Here is a 19,064-nt window from a genome sequence, read left to right as displayed (position 1 = left end):
TATGCATTTTTTTACAATAAATCAATAGTTAGTAATATGTAAAGTTTTTTTTTTTTGTTTTTTTATAGCTTTTGAGACCTACTAAACTATTTAATTGCCCATGAAGTCACATGCGACACAATAATCAGTATAATGCAAACAGTGTAAGCAATAATTAAATCAATGAAGAGATATTAAAAGCCATTTTTAAAAGTAGAGAAAGAATAACAGTTGCACCGACTTACTTCAACTATCAATCCGTGAAACTACTAAATCAATTTTCTTAAGAATTATTAATCTTTTCATATCGTTTTGTATTTGAACACGCAAAAAAATTAAAACTTGGTTACAGATATTACCAATTCATCATTTGTAAAATTAAAACTCATTTACCTCATAACGCAAACTCACCATGAAAATAACAAAGCAACACATAAGAAATTTCAGCAAAGAACTCATTGGAGACATTGTAGATATCTTTGATCTCAATCTAATTAGTAGAATTTACTTTGAAGGAAAAAAATAAAAATACTAATCAGTAAGAATCACCCACATTCACACAGTGGTTTTTAAAGTCTCAGAAGCTTTTGAAGGTTTTGTTTCTCGTCGTCCCTCAATTGTGAGGCAGACCTGGCAACACAAAATCAAACAATCATACTCTTAATAATGTTATTCACTTATATCAGTTCTTCAACAAAAAAACATTGACTCGAATCGACATAACACAAGTTGTTTACCTGCAGATCATTATCTGGTCGAATTTCAGCTAATGGGTTGACTATAAATCCAGGAGAGCCATTAAACCGATGCCTCGAGTTTTGTATCTCGGTGGTTTCTGCATTTCTGTTCCTATAAGTGGACATTCTCGATGCTGAATACTTGGAATCGTGTTTCTTCCAGAATTTAGATTTGATGAAACTTCCAGAAGGAAGGAGACAACAGTTGTTTCTGCTTGAACCGTTACTCATTCTCCCATTTGAAACCGCCAAGTCATAAGATATTTCGTCCAGAGCAAGTTCTAATCCGTGAACTCGTGTTTCCAGACCACGCATTCCGTGTTGCGAGCTTCCGACAAATCTCTAATGAAAATCACAAAGAGTAAGTTTCAGGGACTGCGGAAATGAGAGCAATCTGAAAGCTTGTAATGTGAGAAAGATTATCATCATGTTTTAGAACAAACCTGAAGAAGATCCATTAGATTGGCTTGCTGTTGTTCAATCTGAACAAGCTGATTACGGATCAAAGATATATCTTCAAGCCCTTTGCAGTTATTACTATTTGGGTTTTCAGACAAGACGTGATGCCCTGTTACCATTGTAGCACCGGATGGTGGGATATTGCCATTAAGAGAACTGGAAACACCTCCTAACTTCTGCACCGTATTGTGACTAGAATGACTCGTTTCCTTCGCATTCTCGTCATGATCACAATGTTGTTCGTCTTCAAGAGACACACCAGTGGGAATACTAGCTCCTCCAGCTTTCCATTCCAATCTTCTCCTCACGTTTGGTTTTGTAAGTGATGCTGTTAGACTGGTTTTCTTCTGATCAATGCTTTTTCTATTAGCCTGCTTCCTAGCCGTGGTGGCTAGTGAACTCCCCGGTGGAGTCGATCTGTTAACCAGATGAGTTCTTGATTTAGCAGGTGTTGAACCAACTCTAGACCCTGAAGGATATCGTCCATCACTTGCATCACCTAGAATAAAAAAAAAACAGGACAAGTAAGCAACCACTAACATTGTACCAAACAAGAAAAAGCTTCCTGATTTGGCTAAAGATCAAATGGTGAAGGAAGATACCTTTAGAAGAAGCATTAGATCTGGGTGGAGAAACCTCTTCTGATAAATCTGGAACCTGTTTCCAAGCCTCCATCATCTGATTCATCACCTCTCTCACAGCTTTCACCTAAACCATATCAAAGTTCAAATCTATGATCATCTTTAAGCCAAACCTTACATTCCAATAAAAAATTCAAGGTGATCAATTTAAACCAAACCTTATCATATTTCCTGCTTTCAAAGATCTTCAAGCACTTAGCCTTGAACTCACCTAGCTCATTTCTCTCCATTGTAGCTAACCTCCCCAAAGCTTCAGCAGCTGCTTTCCTCGCCGCCCAATCTTCACTAACCAAGAAGCTCAATAAGCAATCCACAAGTCCTTTCAATCCACCGGAGCTCACACTGGTTCCAGACAAACCACCAGCACCAATCACACTTCCGATCACAACAACTCCCGCCGATTTCGCCTTAAACGCGTTACACTTCACGAGCTTCTCTAGCCTAGGCAAAAGTGTCTGCCCTAACCGAACCGGATCCGGATCAGACGCTGAATCAATCGCCGCCGCGAGACAAAGCGCCGCTCCGATCTGCGCATTAACCTCCTGCTCAGTGAAAAGTGTATCTGCTAACGGCTTCATAAACGCCGAGTAAAACGGAGGCTTCGTCGTGCGTGAAGAGATCGCCGACACAGCCGCGACGCAAGTTGATCGAATCGAAGAGTCGGGATCACGGAGACGTCTCGTGATGCGAGTGAGGATCTTAGAGAGGAAAGGAGATAGAGAATTGAGAGGAAGAGAAACTGATAAAACGGCGAGCAAGTGAATACAATGCTTACGAACCGCCGGTTTATCTCCGGTGTCGACGGAGAGTATAACGGAAATAAACGACTGGAGATTCCCGGAGGAGGAAGAAGGATCAATCTGTCTAGCCATTAAATCAAGCTCACGAGCCGCCATTGTGAAAGTATCTCGATCTCCGAGCTTAGTTAACAACACGGACATGTTTTGCTTTGAGTTCTTCGTCGCCATTTTCTATTTGCTTAAGGATTTATCTCCGGTGACGGTTGAGGAATCAGTGATGCGGCGGAGACGGTGGTGGATCTGGCGGAATAAGAGGTGGCAGTAGCATTAGTGTAAAATTAAAAACTTGGCGGTGGTCGGTCCGTTAGAGCTTTTATCGTCTGTGGGTGTGTCTCTGTGATTTTTATAACCGTCTTTATGAGATTGCAAAATAGAGAATGATGATGATGACTTTGACCTAAACGATGCCGTTTCTTCAGGTGTCGCGAAAATAATCACGCCAGGGAACATGTCATGATGTTGGTCTAAGAAGAATATTACTCCTCGTCTTCCTGAAATCTTATTTTCAACAAAAAAATTTGTAATTTCCAAAGTATTAAAAATTCCAAAGAAAAAATTGATTACGTATTCTTTTACATTTTACCAAAAAAATTATCGACGTTGTATCATGCATGACTTCACGAATCATACTCAATATTGATCAACTAATTTTGACTGATGAGTAAATGCTCTTTAGGATGTGTAATTACTCATAGTTTTATTATTTTTAAAAACGTGTGGGTTAGTCAAAATAGATGTGAGAGTTTCTTTTACGAAATTGCAAACCTATCAATATCATAAATTGATAGAATTTCGACAACATATCAACTATGAGTATAAATGTAGATAATATAGAACATATGAATTGTAGCTTTCAAACATGAATGTGTGCAAATCAAGCAAAAGTAACTTGATTTGTTGGGCTTCTTTGTTATACGTTCTCCAAGGTGGTTCAACTAATATTCCAACATTTTTTATATTACATCTTTGGTGAACCAATGTTATCAGAAGGGAGCATGAAAGCTCTTTGTACTTGTTTTTATCAGTACTCAGTAGGTATTAATCAAATTTGCATGATTTGTGGAAAACAAGTGGTCAGTGGTGGATATGTTCTTGTTGAGTCACAATTAGGTTGAAAATTAAGGGTGTAAAGTTAGATTTCGGTTTGAGACCTCGTCTCAACCGGTTTGAACCCAAATTGGGCCTAGAGAGAGGCCCAAGATAGAGGTAGGCTACACCGAACCGGCCCACTCGCTCTACTAATCCTTTCGAAACAATTTCATGTCCAGTGTAAACCATTAAGTGTGATTGATCATTCACAATTTCACATAAATACAGTCACCTAATCCATGGATAAGACATTAATCGTTGCAGTTATCTATAAATGGAGAGTGTATCTTTAAGCAAAGTACAAATAAGTGAAAAGCTAAGGAATATTTAAAAAGAAGAAAAAGCAGAGATTCCACACAACGTCAGAAAAAACCAGAGTTTGGTTTCCCTGGACAATGTCTTTTTCTTTTAGTCTACTTTATTAGATGCCATTTTCATTGAGTAAACAAACATTATTGTGAGATTATTAGAAAGAGACACTGTATAAAGGATAAAACAAAAAGGCATACAAAGACAAGAACACTCATGAGCTTTTCCCTGCAGCCAGAGCTTCTTTTTTCATCACAGCTTTGACATAGATTTCATAGCAACATCCTAAGACAAAAAAACAAGCAAGACACGAGATAAGTCACAATTTAGATTTCGAGTATGTCGTGAATCCATAATTCATATTACCAAGAACAACAGAGAAGAACGTTGTTAGTTTGATTTGACATAATAAGCTCAGCTCTACATGAAACCTATGAGATTCAATCTACAGCTTTCTTAATTGCAAGAAGCAAGGTGAAAATATCTAAGTGTGCCTAGCCTAGTCAATCTCTTACTCAGATTCATTATGATTCCTGAACCATACCAGATTATGTTTCTAGACCACTAACAAAACAAGAATCTGATTAGCTTCGACCAAAAGTTATGAACTAAAGTGTTTTTACCTGCAACAACAACAACAGTGAGCACATCACCAATCCTCTTCAGTTTGTGCACACTTTTCTTATGAGACTTGAATCTCTTCAAAGCAGAATCTTCAGCCAAGAGCTACACAGGATTTCAATTTAAGCAAACACAAACTCATCAAGAGCTTTAAGAAAATGCCATATAACAACAGCATAAGCATCAACAACAACTCAAAACTCTCATAAAAATTACTCTTTCAAATAGATTCAGACAACGAACATTACTAGGGACACACATGAGAGTCTCAGGGAATCTATATAAAAGCCAATTCTTTCATGAACCCTAATTAGTATCTTCAAATCACAATAGATGCAGAAAATTCCACAAAAACTGAGTCCAAAATGATCCAGGACTCGAACAGAAACAGAGATTAACTTACAGCTTTCTCTCGAGTTCCTGGCTCAATGTGGAATCCACGACGCGATATTGATAAAGCATCACCCGTCTTCTTCAAAAATTTCGTAAGGGAAAAAATTGTCACAAAAATCAAACAAAATTCCAACAATAATCGATTAACAAGATTTGATCCAAACCTGTGAAGAAGACGAGCGTAAATGAGATGAAATTGAAGCGTTGTTGAGCAAAAACGCCATGCCCAGACGAGTATCGAAGATCGCTCACAGGGAAACAGCAAAACCTTTTCTTCTGGAATTGGAAAGAATTTTCGAGCTTTTCAACATGGGCTCTATACTCTAGAATTATTCCATTTTGACCCCAAAACTATTGTATGATAAATTATCACCCTGATTGTTTTTACTCACCCAAAATCTTCATACTCAGTCTAGTGTTCTTTGAATCTCAAACACAAAACTCTAGAAGATAATGTAAAATCTCAGTTGATTCAAATAATATTCATTTTATTCAGTTTCACATTACCTGACAAACCAAGAAAAACGTAGTTCTGCAAATCTGCAATTTGGTACTAATCACAGAGATTATAAAAGACCCTGTTTTTTAAGCTTTCAACAAAAATGAAGCTGTCCTAAAACATATATTCACATCTTTAACACAAAGATGGAGACAACCAGAAGAAGAAGAAGAAAGAAAACACTTTTGAACGCCTCTGGATCATCAGAAACCCAAGCTTTCCCCGAGTATATATATACACGAATCTGTCCAGGGCGCGGCGCAGCGAGTCGTTTTGTTCTTTTGTGTACTAAACTCATTTTATATTTTTCCTAACTTGACATACTTGAAAACAGAGAGCCATCTCGAGACACTGAAAAGCTTTGTCCATCTTTTGCTGTGAGCCTTACCACCGACCGAAGCATTCTTCTGTGACATGAAATCGTCAAGCGCACTCTGCAACTCAGATTGCGGTTCTTCTAAGCCTAGAATGTGAGAGCAGTTCCAGAGATTGTCGTAGTCTTCATATAAACCATGTGGAGTAACTTCCATGTCAACATCATCACTGTGCTTGCCACTACATTCTGCTGTGTTGTGAAGACTTGACACAAAACCGTATCCGTCCAAACTGGTCAAACTCAGACCCGAATAATCAATCCCGGCAACACTGCCTTGAGAAGCCGGGGCATTGAGAACGTTCCTCATCATGGAAACCTCATCATCATACGAGATTACTTCATTTAGGTGACTCAATGCATCAATTACCATCACCTCCGCTTGAGCCTGAAATCAGAAAATTTATGTAAACCTGAGAGTATGTAGAAGAGAAACCAAGTCAAATATGTAGACAGAGAGGATCAGTGCCTTTTCAATCTCTGATAACTTTTCAGCAGGAATATACTGAAAATCCACGAGCAGTCCAAGCACTTGAGCTACGACGTTGAAGACAACAGCTGTTTTCTTCTGAAATCCAGGAGCTTGGTACACATGGACGCTACTATCTAGAACACATGATCGAGCATGGTCCAAAGTAATTTCCCACATCTTTGAAGACATACCCGTACCAAGAACCTGCAAGGAACATCAATCATCATTACATGTAGACAAGTTAAAACTGTGTATTTCTCACCAGGTGAGAATCAATCACAAACCATTATTACTGGTGACACAAAAGATTCACGCCCACCACAGAAGCCTTAGTCACATAGGCACAGAGTAAGGAAGACGAATCTTACTTGTCGGAGTTTTGAAGAGTTTAAATGGAAATGTGTTAAGAAATCCTTGACAGTGTTTATATTTGACAAATTCAGTCGTCTGTGAAATGCTCCATCTTTCCCTATCTTTTCCAATCTCCATACTTCATCGAAAAGAGAAGGAGGATGATGCTTTTTGTACACTACAAATAAGAGAGAAAGAGTCATAAGAAAGAAACAACTTCTTTTAATTTACAGAAAATATGAGAACAGGAAAGTAAATTGGTTCAATGATACTCAATGTGAGAGAATAAACTAACAAGCAATACTTACACTCTCCTCGATGATCTCTTACGACAAAGGACTCTGTTATTGCCTCTCTAATTTTGACATAATCAAACTGATCCACTATTCGTACCCCGAGTCTGAACTTCCTGCTCCTAGTCCAGCTAGAGTTATCTGTAAATGAGATTTCATCCATAACACCAATGCCATCATTAAGAACCGCAAATACATTCCCATTGAGTAGAGGTTTCTTTCCTTCTCTCTCTCTTACAATGTTATTCCTGATATCCTCATCAGTCCAATCACTAACACTGTTAAAATCACCCTCAACGACAAAAACTTCGAGTTTGGCGGATGATGCAGGACCAGAAGAGAAAATTTGGCCAGTTGAAGGGTCTATTAATCCAACTCTTATAGCTTGGCCTTCATCTCCTTCTATCCGAGCTGAAGTAAACACGGGAAGCGATAGATTGTTCAAGAACTTTAACTGTAGATTCCTTGATTCCAAAGGATGAGTCTCTTTCTCACAAATCCTGAACAAAGATGAACATGGGAAGAAATTATTTATTACAGAACAGCCTGAAAAATCTAATGTTGATCTTGAAAAATAGTTTTACCACTTGATGCCTGCTAGATGCTTTCCAAGAGCTAATTCAACTTCTTCTTTGACCTGTTCCAAGGGATACTCATAAATTACTGCTAAAATAAACACACAATACTAGGAGAGAAGGGTACTATATTATATCAACGAGATACGTACCACTTTACGAATTAAGGGCTCGAGAACAGGTTCGAGAAAATGTTTGACGGTTTGTAATCTCATTACCTCCTGAACCACACTAAATTTTGATCCAAAGTCATATGTAGGAATTCTCATTAACACTAAAAATCAATTTAGAAAATCTGAACTTCATAAACATTGTTGATTTGTCAACAGTAAGTGACTGGGAAAAACAAATAAAGCTTCTTATTAAGGAATCCAACCATGGTGACTACGTGGTGTCATACTATCTAGTATGAGTACTTTTGTGTGTCAATAGAATTTTATCTTCCCAAGAAGTATCACTCTTTGATTATAAACAAAACTAAACCTTTTTATTAATTCCACGACAAGACAGTGATCATCTAAAGAACTCCGCAAGCTATAGAAAATCGTGTCAAAACCTAATCATAGAAGCTCAATTTTATCCTAACGAAACGATCACTTCACTATTTATACTTGTTCCAACATATAGATCACAACTTTTAGACTCGAATTCATCCTTATTAGCTAATACATAAACCCAATTGAATGAATCGAACTATCGAAGACTGATTCAAGCTACAACAACATCGTAAACCCTAGAAGCTGAAACAAAATTTATACCTTTTGAATCTTCTACGCTTGTCTTCGGATGAGCCGCCCTCAATTCGACCTTTCCCTTCTTCAAACTCTCTCTTCTGTGACATGATACCACAAGACCCGTTGAAATTCCCAGAGAATTTCAACCATTTACAGAATATTTTTTATGCGTTTTTTTGGAGTTTTTGTACAACAAGAACCGAAATTTCCGGGAAAGAGATATATATACACAATAACGAGTAACGGAATTATCGTAAAATGAATCTGATCTTCAAAACAAACAAAGACCCGTATCTTGGAGTTATCTGTAGCTTAACGCTTCCCCACCAGTTCTTTCTTTCAAAGGCTCTGTCGTACGACTTGAACAAAAGAGAAGGGATTTGCAAGTTCTTCTTTGTGGTAATTAGCAGATAGAGACAGAACACGGAGAAGAATGGTGTTTCTTTCTCAGTGTTGGGTGTTGTGGGACCCACCGAAACCGCGTTAGTGACGAGGAACCCCTAATTTATATGTTGTGTGTGCTTCTTCTTCTAACTACTAAAACAGAGACAAGTTTAGACCGTACCTAAATCTTTTTTCAAGTACATTTATCAAATTTCAAAGTTTAGAACATAGCTTCCGAATACTGAGAACTGAGAAGCATTGCTTGGTCTGAGCATTATGGGTATAGGGTGTTGGATAATAGCGGATAAGGGACTAAAGATCAACTAGTTTCATCTAACAAGCCATAGATGTTCAATCTTGTCTTAAAGAAATCATCACTTCACTACTAGTTCTCTTGTTTATAAATAAAACCAACTGATTGAATCCACAACATCATGAAACAAAATTATACAATTAAGAATAATATTTATTTATCTTGAGTTAGCAGAAAACGTACTTAAACAATTAAATACATAGAAGAGGGTTTTTAAAAATAAAAATAAAAATAAGGGTTTTTTATTTTCTTAAAGCTATTTTCATTTTATCCTTAAAGAATTTTGGTTTTTATTCATTCGAATTTTAAATAAAAACAAAAATTTTTTAACTCTTACCTATTATTAGGGCTGTTTGACGAAATCATCAAGCATGCGGAAACAGCAATCATCCATAATTCACCCTTGTTCTTCTTGTCACATGGATATGAATCAAGTAGCTTGGTCACAAAAGAACCTTGTGGATAACAATAACTTATGCCCCAGCCATACGGTCTTGTCTTATGATATTGTTCTTCCAATTGGGTCGACAAACGAAAAAAAACATTTCGATGTTTGATGTGATAATTATTCTGTGCCAACTAACAGATATGATATGTTTTTCAGTTTTGACTACTATTTTTGTTTTAACCACACATAGAACTCGGTTTTTAAGCTTTATCTACTGATAAATCATATTGAAAGCGTCTGCAAAATGCGATTTAATAATTATGTGACATATACACAAACGCTTCTTCTACACCAATTAATTATACACATCTTAAACAAAGATGCTGACATACTCGTTTTCCAGTACCAACACAAATCATACACATAAACGCGTGATTTGAAGAATGGGTAAAAGAAAATGAGTTTGTCTCAAGTTCTTTTATATTTAAATCGTACACACTAACCCTCTCTCCACTAAACATTTTAAAATAGTTGAGTTTTCACAAACACGTAAATCATTATTCAAAAACAAACTTCAAAGAGATTCTCTGAATCAGTATACAGTGTTGCACTTGGGAAATATATGTGAATACGTGATCGTTGATCTACGTACGATGTTATAAACTATATATAACCAATCTTCGCTTAAGCAGTTTTGTCTTAAAGAAGTTTCAAGCTGATATTTGGCTATTCATTAATTGTACAAATTGAATTTTGGCTGTTTATTAATCGAAAATCCACAATCATATGAACAATACTACTACTTATAAAGATGAAAGAATTCTAGAAATTTATATTCCCAAAATCATCAAAAATTTATAGCCCATGAGACCAATACTTGGGCTGGGCAAGAATATGAAGAAGTGCTCAGTTATGTGAGACCTATGAATCTATGATCAATTCAAATATTTACAATATCTAGAAAAAACATACAAAATCTTCTTTTTTAGTATTTTGCCTGCCTCTTGCCTGCATTTAATTTGACAATAAAACAGGATTGGTTACTTAAAATTTAGTTATTGGATCTCATAGTATCACACGGAATGTTTTTGTAGTAGAATAATTCAGAGTTTTGTCCTCTGACATCTTCACACGAACTGTCTGACTTCTTAATTCTCTCCATCACACGCTCGTTTTCATCCACGCATCTCTCTAATTTGCAATAAGTCAATTCAACTAATAAATCACATCAAGCTGAAAATACATCTCTTTACAACCGATTGACATTTCGCTTTACTCATCAAGTGAAATTTTTTTTTATCACATATCATATTCCACTCAAAATTAATTATTTTACAAAAATTAGATAAGATAATTTCCTAAAAAGGTAAAGAGAGAAAATTGCAAAAAACATTATGTGATAGAAAATTACAAAAAACATTAGACATGTTTTTACAAACAAATGGACAATTCACTTTTGTCATTTGATTGGAAAAAAAAACCATAATCACATATTATAATTCACACAAAATTAGTAATTTACACCCATTTATATCAAACCAAAACAAAAAAAAAGGAAAAATAAGATAACATTTTACCAAAAAAAGGTAAACAACAAAGAGATGCCCAAAAAAACAATTTTTTAAAAAAAGCTAGAACTGGGAGGAATAAGCAAAACCCCCATTTTGCCCTCCTTGAAACTGAGTCCGACTTAGCCCAGTCGCTTCAAGCATACGGTTCCACTCACGCGCCTCCGCATTTTCCCCAAACTCACTCTCTCCTCCGCCTCCTCCTCTCATCGCCAGCAGAATCTTCGACGCCTTCTCCTTCACCCGTTCATTCCCATTCTCTTCCACTTCCATCAACACTTCCTCCGCTCCCGCCTCACTCGCCAACCCCCTAAACCTCAAATTCCCTTGACACAACGTCAACAGAACCGCCACACAATTCTCACGCGCCGCCTCTGAATCACCACCTCCGACTTCTCTAAGCTTCCCTACCAAAATCGCCACCGCGTTTCCATCTAACATCGCACCTTTTCCGTCTGGACAAGCGGCCAGGTTACATAGTACCAGCAAAATCCGGCTAGTCGAATCACCCGATCTTACCATCGAAAGCAGAGTCGGCACCGCACCAGCTCTAACCAGCCTAGTTCTATTGCTCGGAATCAGGGACAAATGGTAAAGCGCAAGAGCTGCATCTTGCCGCGCTCTTTCACTCTCCGACGACCGAAGCGCGTGAAGAAGCGGCTCCACCGCACCAAGAACTCCGATCACCATTTTGTTCTCATCTTCCAACGCCAAACTAAACAAAGCTCCGGCAACATGTTCCTGCGCCTCCGTCGTTCCCGATTTCAAAACATCGATCAACAGAGGAACAAATCCTGACCGTACGATCTTAACTTTGTTCTGTTTTTCCAACGAGAGATTAACCACCGAAGCAGCGGCGTTAGTCTGAACAAGATTGTACCGTGAAACAAGCAGCGATCGGAGAAAAGAGAGAATCCGATCTGTACAAAGCGAAACCCGAAGATCTTCACTAGATCTCGTCATCTTCCTAAGAAGAATCAAACCTTGCTCGTGGTCGAAAATGTCGGTACCTCTCAATTTATTGAAGATCTCTTCTTCTTCCGGTGACATCGGAGAAGAAGAGTGATCAGTGGAAGAGAAAGACATAGCGTTTCGAAATGGACTATCAGCACCAGCGAAAACTCCAGAGGAAGAAGAAGTAGTTGAAGAAGAGAACATACTAACGGCTCGAACCGGGTGATATGAACTCTGACCAATCGTCACCGATTCAAGAGACGTCGTCGGCGACATTGAATTCTTTGATCGAGCTCGAATCGCTTCCATCACAGCATCGTAATCCGAAGGTGAATTCTCTTCTACAGGAGGGAGAATCTCAGGCTCCGGATCCTTATCACCCGGACCCGGACTTTGACCCGGACTTGGATTAGGATCTTTATCCATTCGGGCACGAACCACGCCTTCGACGTAAGCGGCATCAGGAGGACGAGGATGGTCAACTTTTTGCCGATCACACCAACTGAAAATGGTGGATTTCATTGCGAGATTGGGGATGACGGTGGAAAGATCGGGTCGGGTACCGTCTAGGAGATCCGGTATATACCCTAAGTTACGACAGACTTGAACAGAGAGACGCTCGAAGGTTTGACCGGAAGAGACGACGACGGGATCCGACATGAGGAATCCGGTGATGGGACAAAGAAACTCCGGTGGAGTCTCGTCGTGTTTGTGTTGTGGTAAAGTAGTAGTGGTGGCGGATGAGGATCGTTGGTGGAAAGAGAACCATCTCTGCTTGTTTCCACCCATCGGCGAAAAAACTTGGGTTATTGAGAGGAGGAAGAAGATGAAGAAAGAAGAAGCGGCTCCGAGCTAAAAAAATCAAAGCTCGTAATATTCAGTCTTTGATACAGTCCAAAAGGTTTTGGATGATTAAACCGAACCAATAGATTAACCGGAAAAATCAACCGAACCAAGTTAGATTAAACCGGAAAACTATCTATTTGATTTTTGTTTATTAGCTAAATCAAGGGACAACAAAACGGAATTGGTAACGCTGATAGTAACGACTCTGACATTCTTGACTTTTTCATGGTTTACTTTTTTGAGAAGAATTAATATTGTAAAGGTGATGAATTGATGATCATCATTAATGGACACCTAATAATAATCACCATGAGCCATAAATAGTTTCTCATTTAACACAGTATCAAATCAAGAACTTACAAATAGGGAATAAATACTCCAAAAAGGTATCTTTGACATTTAATTTTACCAACCTAGGATATACTATTTTGCAAGGAATTTATTACGCAAAAATTATGAGCTATAGTTCAAGCTTTGTTAAGTTAATCGTAATTAGAAATTTGACAAAAGAAAAGTAGACTGAGTAATGCACACACCATATGATAATTAATTACCGGCGACATACTCAGAAAACGAGAATATATTTAAATATACATTCTTAATAATATTGTTCTTTATAATGTGAAACAAATAATTATATTGTTTCTAGTGAGATAAAGTCGGAATAGAGCGACACTATCGATTAGATAAAAAAAAAAAAAAGAACAAGAACATGACATCCACTCAGATGTGTTTTTTTTTTCCTTTCAAATGCACTAAGAGGAGTATGTTTTTATTTTACCAACGCTTTGTATTTGGTTACATGTGAACAAAGACAATGAGAATAGGTAGGATAGTTTCTTATATTATTTTGAAATTTCTTTTACCATTCATGTAAGCTTAAAATCTTTAATATTTATGAAAGTTATTTTAAGGAAGCATTATGTGGATAGCTTGTTGAAAACTTATTTAGGTATATGATTTGGCAGCAATAATCGTAAATAAAGAAGAACATATTTTGAGCAGCTTGACCAAAATTCCATTGACTATAACATAGGCTTATGGTTTATATTAGTATTGTCATTGTGTTACCATCTTATTCAAATTCAAATATTGCATGTTGTCGATAGAATATTATTTTTTTTAAAAATCTCACTTTTGATTTACTATATACACTAATACACTAAACAATACAAACAAGATTAGAAATGTTTAATTTATTAAAATTCTTATTTGTTTGTTATGGTCAAAAATAGATAGACAGAGGATAAACTTGTAAACTGGCAAAACCTAGCTTAAGCGTTGTGACTCATATCCCTCTGTTTTTTTAGATGATCGAGTGTTTAGACTTTAGAGATCCATTTTCTTCTAATTAAAAAAGCACAGTACTAAAAGTATTGGACCGAACCCAAATGAAGCCCAGTATCGAGAAAACATTAATGGGTCGTCAGATATTAAAGAAGCCCCTCAATCTTAACAGTTATATAACAAACGGTTAATCAATCAGTCAACGGCGTTATTTGAATTTGAAATTTCGAAAAATAAACAAAACAAAAAGAAGACCCCACAGACAACGGAGCGTTTGGAAAAATGAGGTCCCTCAGATTCCTAAATCAATCGAATCGGACGGCTCAGAGTAACTCTCTCTCTCTCTATCTTCTCCCAAAGAGACTTTCAACCAATTTCCCGCTCTCAAGGCAAACTGCAACAGAAATTTAGGTTTTACGGATTATTCAAAAAGTAGACCCTTTAACTTTAGAAATCTTCATTTTTAATCCCAAGCTAATGTTTTTACATACTAAAACCTTTATCTCTGTTCCCAAACTAATATATATGAATATTTTCAAATATATATAAACTCAAATAAATTTGTTTAAACTTTTAATCAATTCAATTTCAAATGAAGCATCAAATTTACCCTTATTGGGTAGAGTAAAAAATGGGTCAGAATTGGTTTAATAGAAAATAATGAGGCTATAAGAGAAATATCAAATAATGTAGGGGTCATCCACGAGTTCTTAGAAACAAATCAGATTGTTTTGTTATTATTATAAGTCAGAGATTTCTCCGCTCTCACAGTTTTTCAAATTGAGATCTTCAGTTTTTTTTCTCTCTCAGTCTAAACAAAACAAAAAAGCGTTAAAAGTTTCTAAGTTCATCAATGGAGAAATCAATGGAGAAAAGCGTGAGCTCTGCTGCTTCTGGTAAATCTTCTTCAATTCCTTCTATCTGATTATCACTTCCCATTTCAGTTTTCGTAATGTTTTTCTGATTCGAAAATTTCTGAACAGGTAATTCAATAAACTCGAAGCTGAGGTATCCTCTCAGATCGGCTCTTAGATCCAAGGAAGGGAAGCCTCCTGTTCCTGATTTCTCTGCTTCTTCTATGCCCAGAAGGTACTATTGATTCAATAATGATCCTAGATCCGGATTCAACGAGACATTGATGATGCTAGAATTTGTTCATTTTCTGAATTCTAGAGAAGATGAAAATTTTCCCAGAATTTTGGTCATTTTCTCCTGATTCATATCTTGAATTGCTAGTTTAAGATGATCAGTTATGGTTTATATAAACGTTGCAATGTAATTTGTCTTATGGATTATATTTATGTGTGTGAATTTGAATCTCAGGGCACGAGTTGTATCTGCTGTTAGTCAGAGTACAACAGTTCTTGATTTGTCTGGGAAGAAGAGTGTTGATCGAACCAAGCTACCACCAAGAAGACTTTCGATTCCAAACAAGCCCACAAGCAATTCTTCTGTTAAATCAGTGAGCAGCAGCGTCACTTCTCTTTCTGAAGTCAAGCCAAAGAGATCACGCATTGTTCCTAGAAGCTTCAATGAAACAACAACACCTGTCTCTAGTAATCTCAGATCATCAGTGACTCGAAAGAAAGTTGAAGACTTGTCTTCCTCTACTTATTGGCTGACTCATATCAAGCTAGCTGAATCCGTGGCGAAACATTCGATCTCTCTCGGTTTCTTTAAACTTGCTCTTCATGCAGGGTGTGAGGTGAAAATGCTCATTTACAATGAAAGCTTTAATTTGGAATAAGTCTTGATTCGTTTGTTTTATTATCTCACTGGCTTTGTTTGTTTTGGAATCTAGCCACTTGACAAGATGAAAGAAGAGTTGAAATTGTATGCTCGTCGCAATAACATGGATGGGCTTGCTGATGCTATGAAGGAACTTTCGGAACTGTACAATATCTCTGAAGAATCCAATCAGGTGCAGGTCTCGGAGACTAGTTCTGTTGTAGCTGAAGAAACAGCTATGTCTCTGAACAACGATAATGATGTCCAGAGTTCATTCTCCACTCCTGGAAATTCGAACATCACATCAGAGATCACGAAAGACGATGCTTTGCAAGATTCAACCGTCACAAAAACAACTAAGGAAAAAGATGCTTTGCAAGATTCATCTGTCACAGAAACAACTAAGGAAAAAGATGCTTTGCAAGATTCATCTGTCACAGAAACATCTAAGGAAGAAGGTGCTTTGCAAGATTCATCTGTCACAGAAACAACTAAGGAAGAAGATGCTTTGCAAGATTCATCTGTCACAGAAACAACTAAGGAAGAGCAGGCGTTGGAAACTGTAACACAAGGAAGAACTAGAAAGTCTCTGGAGGTAATCAATGTGAACCAAGAGAATGATTCAGAGGTTGTTCAGGAATCCGAAGAAGGGCTCCGTCCATCAGCAGATGGTGTTCAGATCGTGACTGTTGTTAAACCTTCAGACAAGAAACGTGCCAGAAAGGAGACTGTTCCTAAGAACAACCTGCCGGTGAGGACAAAGAAATCACTAGCAACCAACTCTGCTAATTCAAAAACAGTTCAAGTAAACAAGGATGATAAGTCTCAGAAGAAGTCTGAGAGGATCACTAAACCCAGGACTAAGAGAGTTCAAGAAGAGTCAAAGAAGTCAATTAAGAAATCTACTGCTAAAGAAGGTAAAAGGAAAATCATATAAATGTCTTTGAATAGCTTGTGTAGCATTTGTGGCTGATCGTTTTTAATGTTCATATGTGTAGGTGAAGTTAAATCTCTGAAGCAAACAGAGAAAATGGAGAACAAAGAAAACACGGTGAGTGAAAAACTTCTTTAAGTTCACAGGATCGAAATTGTTCTTGTAGCTAACACAAGCTTTTTCTCGTCGCAGGTTGTTGTTGGTGCAGGAGAAGACATCCAGGTTTAAATGAAGAACAGAGAAGCGTTTCTTCAACATATCTCAAACAATCTTTTTCTTTTGGTTTGAATGATTTGTTCAAGTACATAGTTGAAAAACCTTTGCAAGTTTGTTTCCAAAGTGTGGTTTGAAAGACAACAAATGTTTTATTTGCTTGCTCTGTAATTGTTTTAAGTTTTACTTTCATGTCTTCATTTGAAGTCTTTCTTCTACTGTTGTCTCTTCAAATTTGGTTATTCACTATTATCAAAATATATATATATTTATAGCAGAAATCTCATTTCCGAAATTTAAACATCCATGTAAAATAAACTCAAGGCAGATAATAAATACTATTCAACATCCAATTACTCATTAGTCAATACAACAAAATGAATCATATTTATACATAGCTCTGCTCCACGATCTCGATTACTTTCCTGTTATATTCTCTTTTATTCTCACTGAACAACCTTGCAGCCTCTGCGTTCGCTGGTGAGTCAGGGTTTGGGTCACAGAGCAAAGACTGTAAAACAAAAGGTCTTGGTTTAGTTCATGCATAACCTCCACAATGCAAAAGATACAAATGAAGAATTCAGAAGTCAAAACCTGAATTGATGTGAGAACTGCAGCAACGTCGTAGATGGGGCTCCACTGGTTTTGCAAGATATCCAAGCAAATGCTTCCATCAGCATAAACTGCACCAAAGTTCAATTATCAAAGTCGAATTTCCTAATTGGTCTATTACTATGTTGTTCACTGAATGCTTGGGCTTACTGTTTGGATGAAACATCCGTGAAACAAACCGAACAATCGGGGGTTTGTTCGGATAATCCTCGGTGAAGTGAAGAGTCAACTTGAAAGTACCTGATGAACACAACAGACTGATTATTTTAGCTATAAGTTTAACTCATGACAATATCTCGGTCTGCAGCAATAGCCAATAAGTACTGAAAGATAATTACCTCCATCCCATGGAGTGTCCTCAGGTCTGCAAACAAAGACAATGAAGAAATAAGTTTACAAAGCCATGCTTTGAAGAGAAAACAAAACAAAAAGTTATACCCAAAGATGAGAGCATTCCAATGCATGATATTGTTATCTTGTGGAGCTCCACTTATTCCCACAGGAGGATCTTTCTGCAGTCTCTTGAAATCCCACATCAGTCTCTTTTTTGCTGGAGTTGTCATTGCTGTTGGAAATTCACAGACTGCATCCAAATATGAAAGATTTCAACTTTACTCTTACAAACTCATTTCATAAGTCACAAAGTAAGAGCAATTGCATGAACTAGGCTTTAAATTTCTGATTAAAGTTTCAATTTTTTTTCAGACCCAAAAAAAGTAGAAGCAGAGACCAAGATCTACATTTCTATAACCTATCATCATAGTTTAACAAAGACTTAAGCTTCAACAACCATATAGCCCAAAAGGTCAGAGAACAAGAATCACCAAACTTCTAGACAAGAAAGCTTGAAGCTTGGATTATTTCAACTAGCAAATTAAGTTCGACTCAACGATAGTAGCTGTGTATAAATTCTGAATTTAAATTCTGAATTTAAGTAGATCAAGAGTACAATTATCGATTTCAACGAGCCTTAGGATTAGATTATACAATCACCTATGAAAGATTTGATCTTCCGATGTCATGCATCAAATGAAAAAGCTCGATTAACCTAAAATTACCTGAAGTTCAAAGCTGCAATGAAAAGTGATTCGCAACACTAGGAATTAGGGTTTTTCCAATGTTTTTCATAGACCGAAAGAGATGATGAAACTATTATGAGTGGAGAATAAATAAAGTATATATAGAGGGAGAGAGAATCAAAGTTGAGATTTTTCTTTCCTTTTTCTTCACCAAATAAAGGAAGAGAAGAAGAAAACACAAAGAAAGTTTAAAATGAAAAAATCATATACTATTTTAAGAAAATAAAATACAAAACTTGCCAGAAGAAAAAAACATATATATATTTTCTTCCAAAGACGAAAAAAGACTTTTATAATTTTAATACAATTTTAATATTATTATTTTTTATTTGTCGGTTCGTGTAAAAGACAAACGTATACGTCTATTACTCAATGGGCCAATGGCCCAAGCGGACGTGACTCAGCAAGCTATCACCATTTTAATACTTATTTA

General features: G+C 36.8%; 7 protein-coding genes across 12 annotated transcripts; 2 read left to right on the top strand and 5 right to left on the bottom strand.

Annotated features, from left to right (window-relative positions):
- Positions 1-215: 215 nt before the first annotated feature.
- Positions 216-3,283, bottom strand: AT5G62580 (ARM repeat superfamily protein). Of its 2 annotated transcripts, NM_001345554.1 has the most exons (6): positions 3,193-3,283; positions 1,975-3,114; positions 1,778-1,883; positions 1,160-1,674; positions 717-1,058; positions 216-609 (listed from the first exon to the last, which is right to left on the bottom strand). In NM_001345554.1, exons 2-6 carry the CDS (start codon positions 2,782-2,784, stop codon positions 535-537), a joined length of 1,848 nt encoding a protein of 615 aa, NP_001318866.1. In that variant the 5' UTR covers positions 2,785-3,114; positions 3,193-3,283; the 3' UTR covers positions 216-534. The 2 variants fall into 2 exon arrangements, with proteins under 2 accessions (NP_001318866.1, NP_201064.2); NM_125653.4 differs by lacking the exon at positions 3,193-3,283 and having other exon boundaries at positions 217-609; positions 1,975-3,183.
- Positions 3,284-3,901: 618 nt separating this feature from the next.
- Positions 3,902-5,380, bottom strand: SDH7 (succinate dehydrogenase subunit). Of its 2 annotated transcripts, none has more exons than NM_203253.3 (4): positions 5,193-5,380; positions 5,039-5,107; positions 4,638-4,740; positions 3,902-4,299 (listed from the first exon to the last, which is right to left on the bottom strand). In NM_203253.3, exons 1-4 carry the CDS (start codon positions 5,250-5,252, stop codon positions 4,229-4,231), a joined length of 303 nt encoding a protein of 100 aa, NP_974982.1. In that variant the 5' UTR covers positions 5,253-5,380; the 3' UTR covers positions 3,902-4,228. The 2 variants fall into 2 exon arrangements, with proteins under 2 accessions (NP_974982.1, NP_568957.1); NM_125652.1 differs by having other exon boundaries at positions 4,059-4,299; positions 5,039-5,104; positions 5,193-5,306.
- Positions 5,381-5,479: 99 nt separating this feature from the next.
- On the bottom strand, positions 5,480-8,846 carry AT5G62570 (Calmodulin binding protein-like protein). 4 transcript variants are annotated; one of them, NM_001345551.1, is made up of 7 exons: positions 8,350-8,846; positions 7,744-7,822; positions 7,601-7,653; positions 7,032-7,516; positions 6,657-6,901; positions 6,370-6,576; positions 5,480-6,288 (listed from the first exon to the last, which is right to left on the bottom strand). In NM_001345551.1, the coding sequence occupies exons 1-5, from the start codon at positions 8,430-8,432 to the stop codon at positions 6,702-6,704; spliced, it is 900 nt and encodes a 299-aa protein (NP_001331113.1). In that variant the 5' UTR covers positions 8,433-8,846; the 3' UTR covers positions 5,480-6,288; positions 6,370-6,576; positions 6,657-6,701. The 4 variants fall into 4 exon arrangements, with proteins under 4 accessions (NP_001331113.1, NP_001318865.1, NP_001331112.1 ...); NM_001345550.1 differs by having other exon boundaries at positions 6,741-6,901; NM_001345552.1 differs by having other exon boundaries at positions 5,491-6,576; positions 6,741-6,901.
- AT5G62573 (uncharacterized protein) lies at positions 8,584-8,829 on the top strand (the record flags this gene model as incomplete). Its single annotated transcript, NM_001345553.1, is given in 2 exon segments — positions 8,584-8,724; positions 8,740-8,829. The coding sequence occupies 2 exon segments, from the start codon at positions 8,584-8,586 to the stop codon at positions 8,827-8,829; spliced, it is 231 nt and encodes a 76-aa protein (NP_001332254.1).
- Positions 8,847-10,792: 1,946 nt separating the features above from the next.
- Positions 10,793-12,954, bottom strand: AT5G62560 (RING/U-box superfamily protein with ARM repeat domain-containing protein). The gene has a single exon (NM_125650.4). The coding sequence runs from the start codon at positions 12,719-12,721 to the stop codon at positions 11,042-11,044; it is 1,680 nt and encodes a 559-aa protein (NP_201062.1). The 5' UTR covers positions 12,722-12,954; the 3' UTR covers positions 10,793-11,041.
- Positions 12,955-14,780: 1,826 nt separating this feature from the next.
- Positions 14,781-17,218, top strand: AT5G62550 (microtubule-associated futsch-like protein). Its single transcript, NM_125649.5, has 6 exons — positions 14,781-14,961; positions 15,049-15,154; positions 15,389-15,770; positions 15,867-16,710; positions 16,792-16,844; positions 16,920-17,218. The coding sequence occupies exons 1-6, from the start codon at positions 14,919-14,921 to the stop codon at positions 16,953-16,955; spliced, it is 1,464 nt and encodes a 487-aa protein (NP_201061.1). The 5' UTR covers positions 14,781-14,918; the 3' UTR covers positions 16,956-17,218.
- UBC3 (ubiquitin-conjugating enzyme 3) lies at positions 17,175-18,860 on the bottom strand. The gene is made up of 6 exons (NM_125648.3): positions 18,611-18,860; positions 17,991-18,135; positions 17,891-17,916; positions 17,703-17,792; positions 17,535-17,623; positions 17,175-17,451 (listed from the first exon to the last, which is right to left on the bottom strand). Exons 2-6 carry the CDS (start codon positions 18,113-18,115, stop codon positions 17,329-17,331), a joined length of 453 nt encoding a protein of 150 aa, NP_568956.1. The 5' UTR covers positions 18,116-18,135; positions 18,611-18,860; the 3' UTR covers positions 17,175-17,328.
- Positions 18,861-19,064: the final 204 nt, after the last annotated feature.

The sequence above is a fragment of the Arabidopsis thaliana genome, chromosome 5 (assembly GCF_000001735.4).
Source record: "Arabidopsis thaliana chromosome 5, partial sequence".
NCBI classification, from domain to species: domain Eukaryota; kingdom Viridiplantae; phylum Streptophyta; class Magnoliopsida; order Brassicales; family Brassicaceae; genus Arabidopsis; species Arabidopsis thaliana.
The sequence above is the reverse complement of the archived record's forward strand: the minus strand, read 5'-3'. Positions and strand labels throughout refer to the sequence as shown.

Bases quoted from the DNA above. Each gene is read 5' to 3' on its own strand.
- AT5G62580 (NM_001345554.1), bottom strand. From the start codon at position 2,784: ATGGCGACGAAGAACTCAAAGCAAAACATGTCCGTGTTGTTAACTAAG. The intron at 1,675-1,777 runs GTATCTTCCTTC...TTTTTATTCTAG, and splicing joins ATCTAATGCTTCTTCTAAAG to GTGATGCAAGTGATGGACGA. The intron at 610-716 runs GTAAACAACTTG...TTGTGTTGCCAG, and splicing joins GACCAGATAATGATCTGCAG to GTCTGCCTCACAATTGAGGG.
- SDH7 (NM_203253.3), bottom strand. From the start codon at position 5,252: ATGGCGTTTTTGCTCAACAACGCTTCAATTTCATCTCATTTACGCTCG. The intron at 5,108-5,192 runs GTTTGGATCAAA...AAATTTTTGAAG, and splicing joins TACGCTCGTCTTCTTCACAG to AAGACGGGTGATGCTTTATC. The intron at 4,300-4,637 runs GTAAAAACACTT...TTTTTGTCTTAG, and splicing joins CACTGTTGTTGTTGTTGCAG to GATGTTGCTATGAAATCTAT.
- AT5G62570 (NM_001345550.1), bottom strand. From the start codon at position 8,432: ATGTCACAGAAGAGAGAGTTTGAAGAAGGGAAAGGTCGAATTGAGGGC. The intron at 6,577-6,740 runs GTAAGATTCGTC...TGTTCCTTGCAG, and splicing joins ACTCTTCAAAACTCCGACAA to GTTCTTGGTACGGGTATGTC. The intron at 6,289-6,369 runs GCACTGATCCTC...TTCTGATTTCAG, and splicing joins AGTTATCAGAGATTGAAAAG to GCTCAAGCGGAGGTGATGGT.
- AT5G62560 (NM_125650.4), bottom strand. From the start codon at position 12,721: ATGGGTGGAAACAAGCAGAGATGGTTCTCTTTCCACCAACGATCCTCA.
- AT5G62550 (NM_125649.5), top strand. From the start codon at position 14,919: ATGGAGAAATCAATGGAGAAAAGCGTGAGCTCTGCTGCTTCTG. The intron at 15,771-15,866 runs GTGAAAATGCTC...TTTGGAATCTAG, and splicing joins CTCTTCATGCAGGGTGTGAG to CCACTTGACAAGATGAAAGA. The intron at 16,711-16,791 runs GTAAAAGGAAAA...TCATATGTGTAG, and splicing joins GAAATCTACTGCTAAAGAAG to GTGAAGTTAAATCTCTGAAG.
- UBC3 (NM_125648.3), bottom strand. From the start codon at position 18,115: ATGACAACTCCAGCAAAAAAGAGACTGATGTGGGATTTCAAGAGACTG. The intron at 17,624-17,702 runs GTAAGCCCAAGC...ACTTTGGTGCAG, and splicing joins ACGGATGTTTCATCCAAACA to TTTATGCTGATGGAAGCATT. The intron at 17,452-17,534 runs GTTTTGACTTCT...TTTGTTTTACAG, and splicing joins CAGTTCTCACATCAATTCAG to TCTTTGCTCTGTGACCCAAA.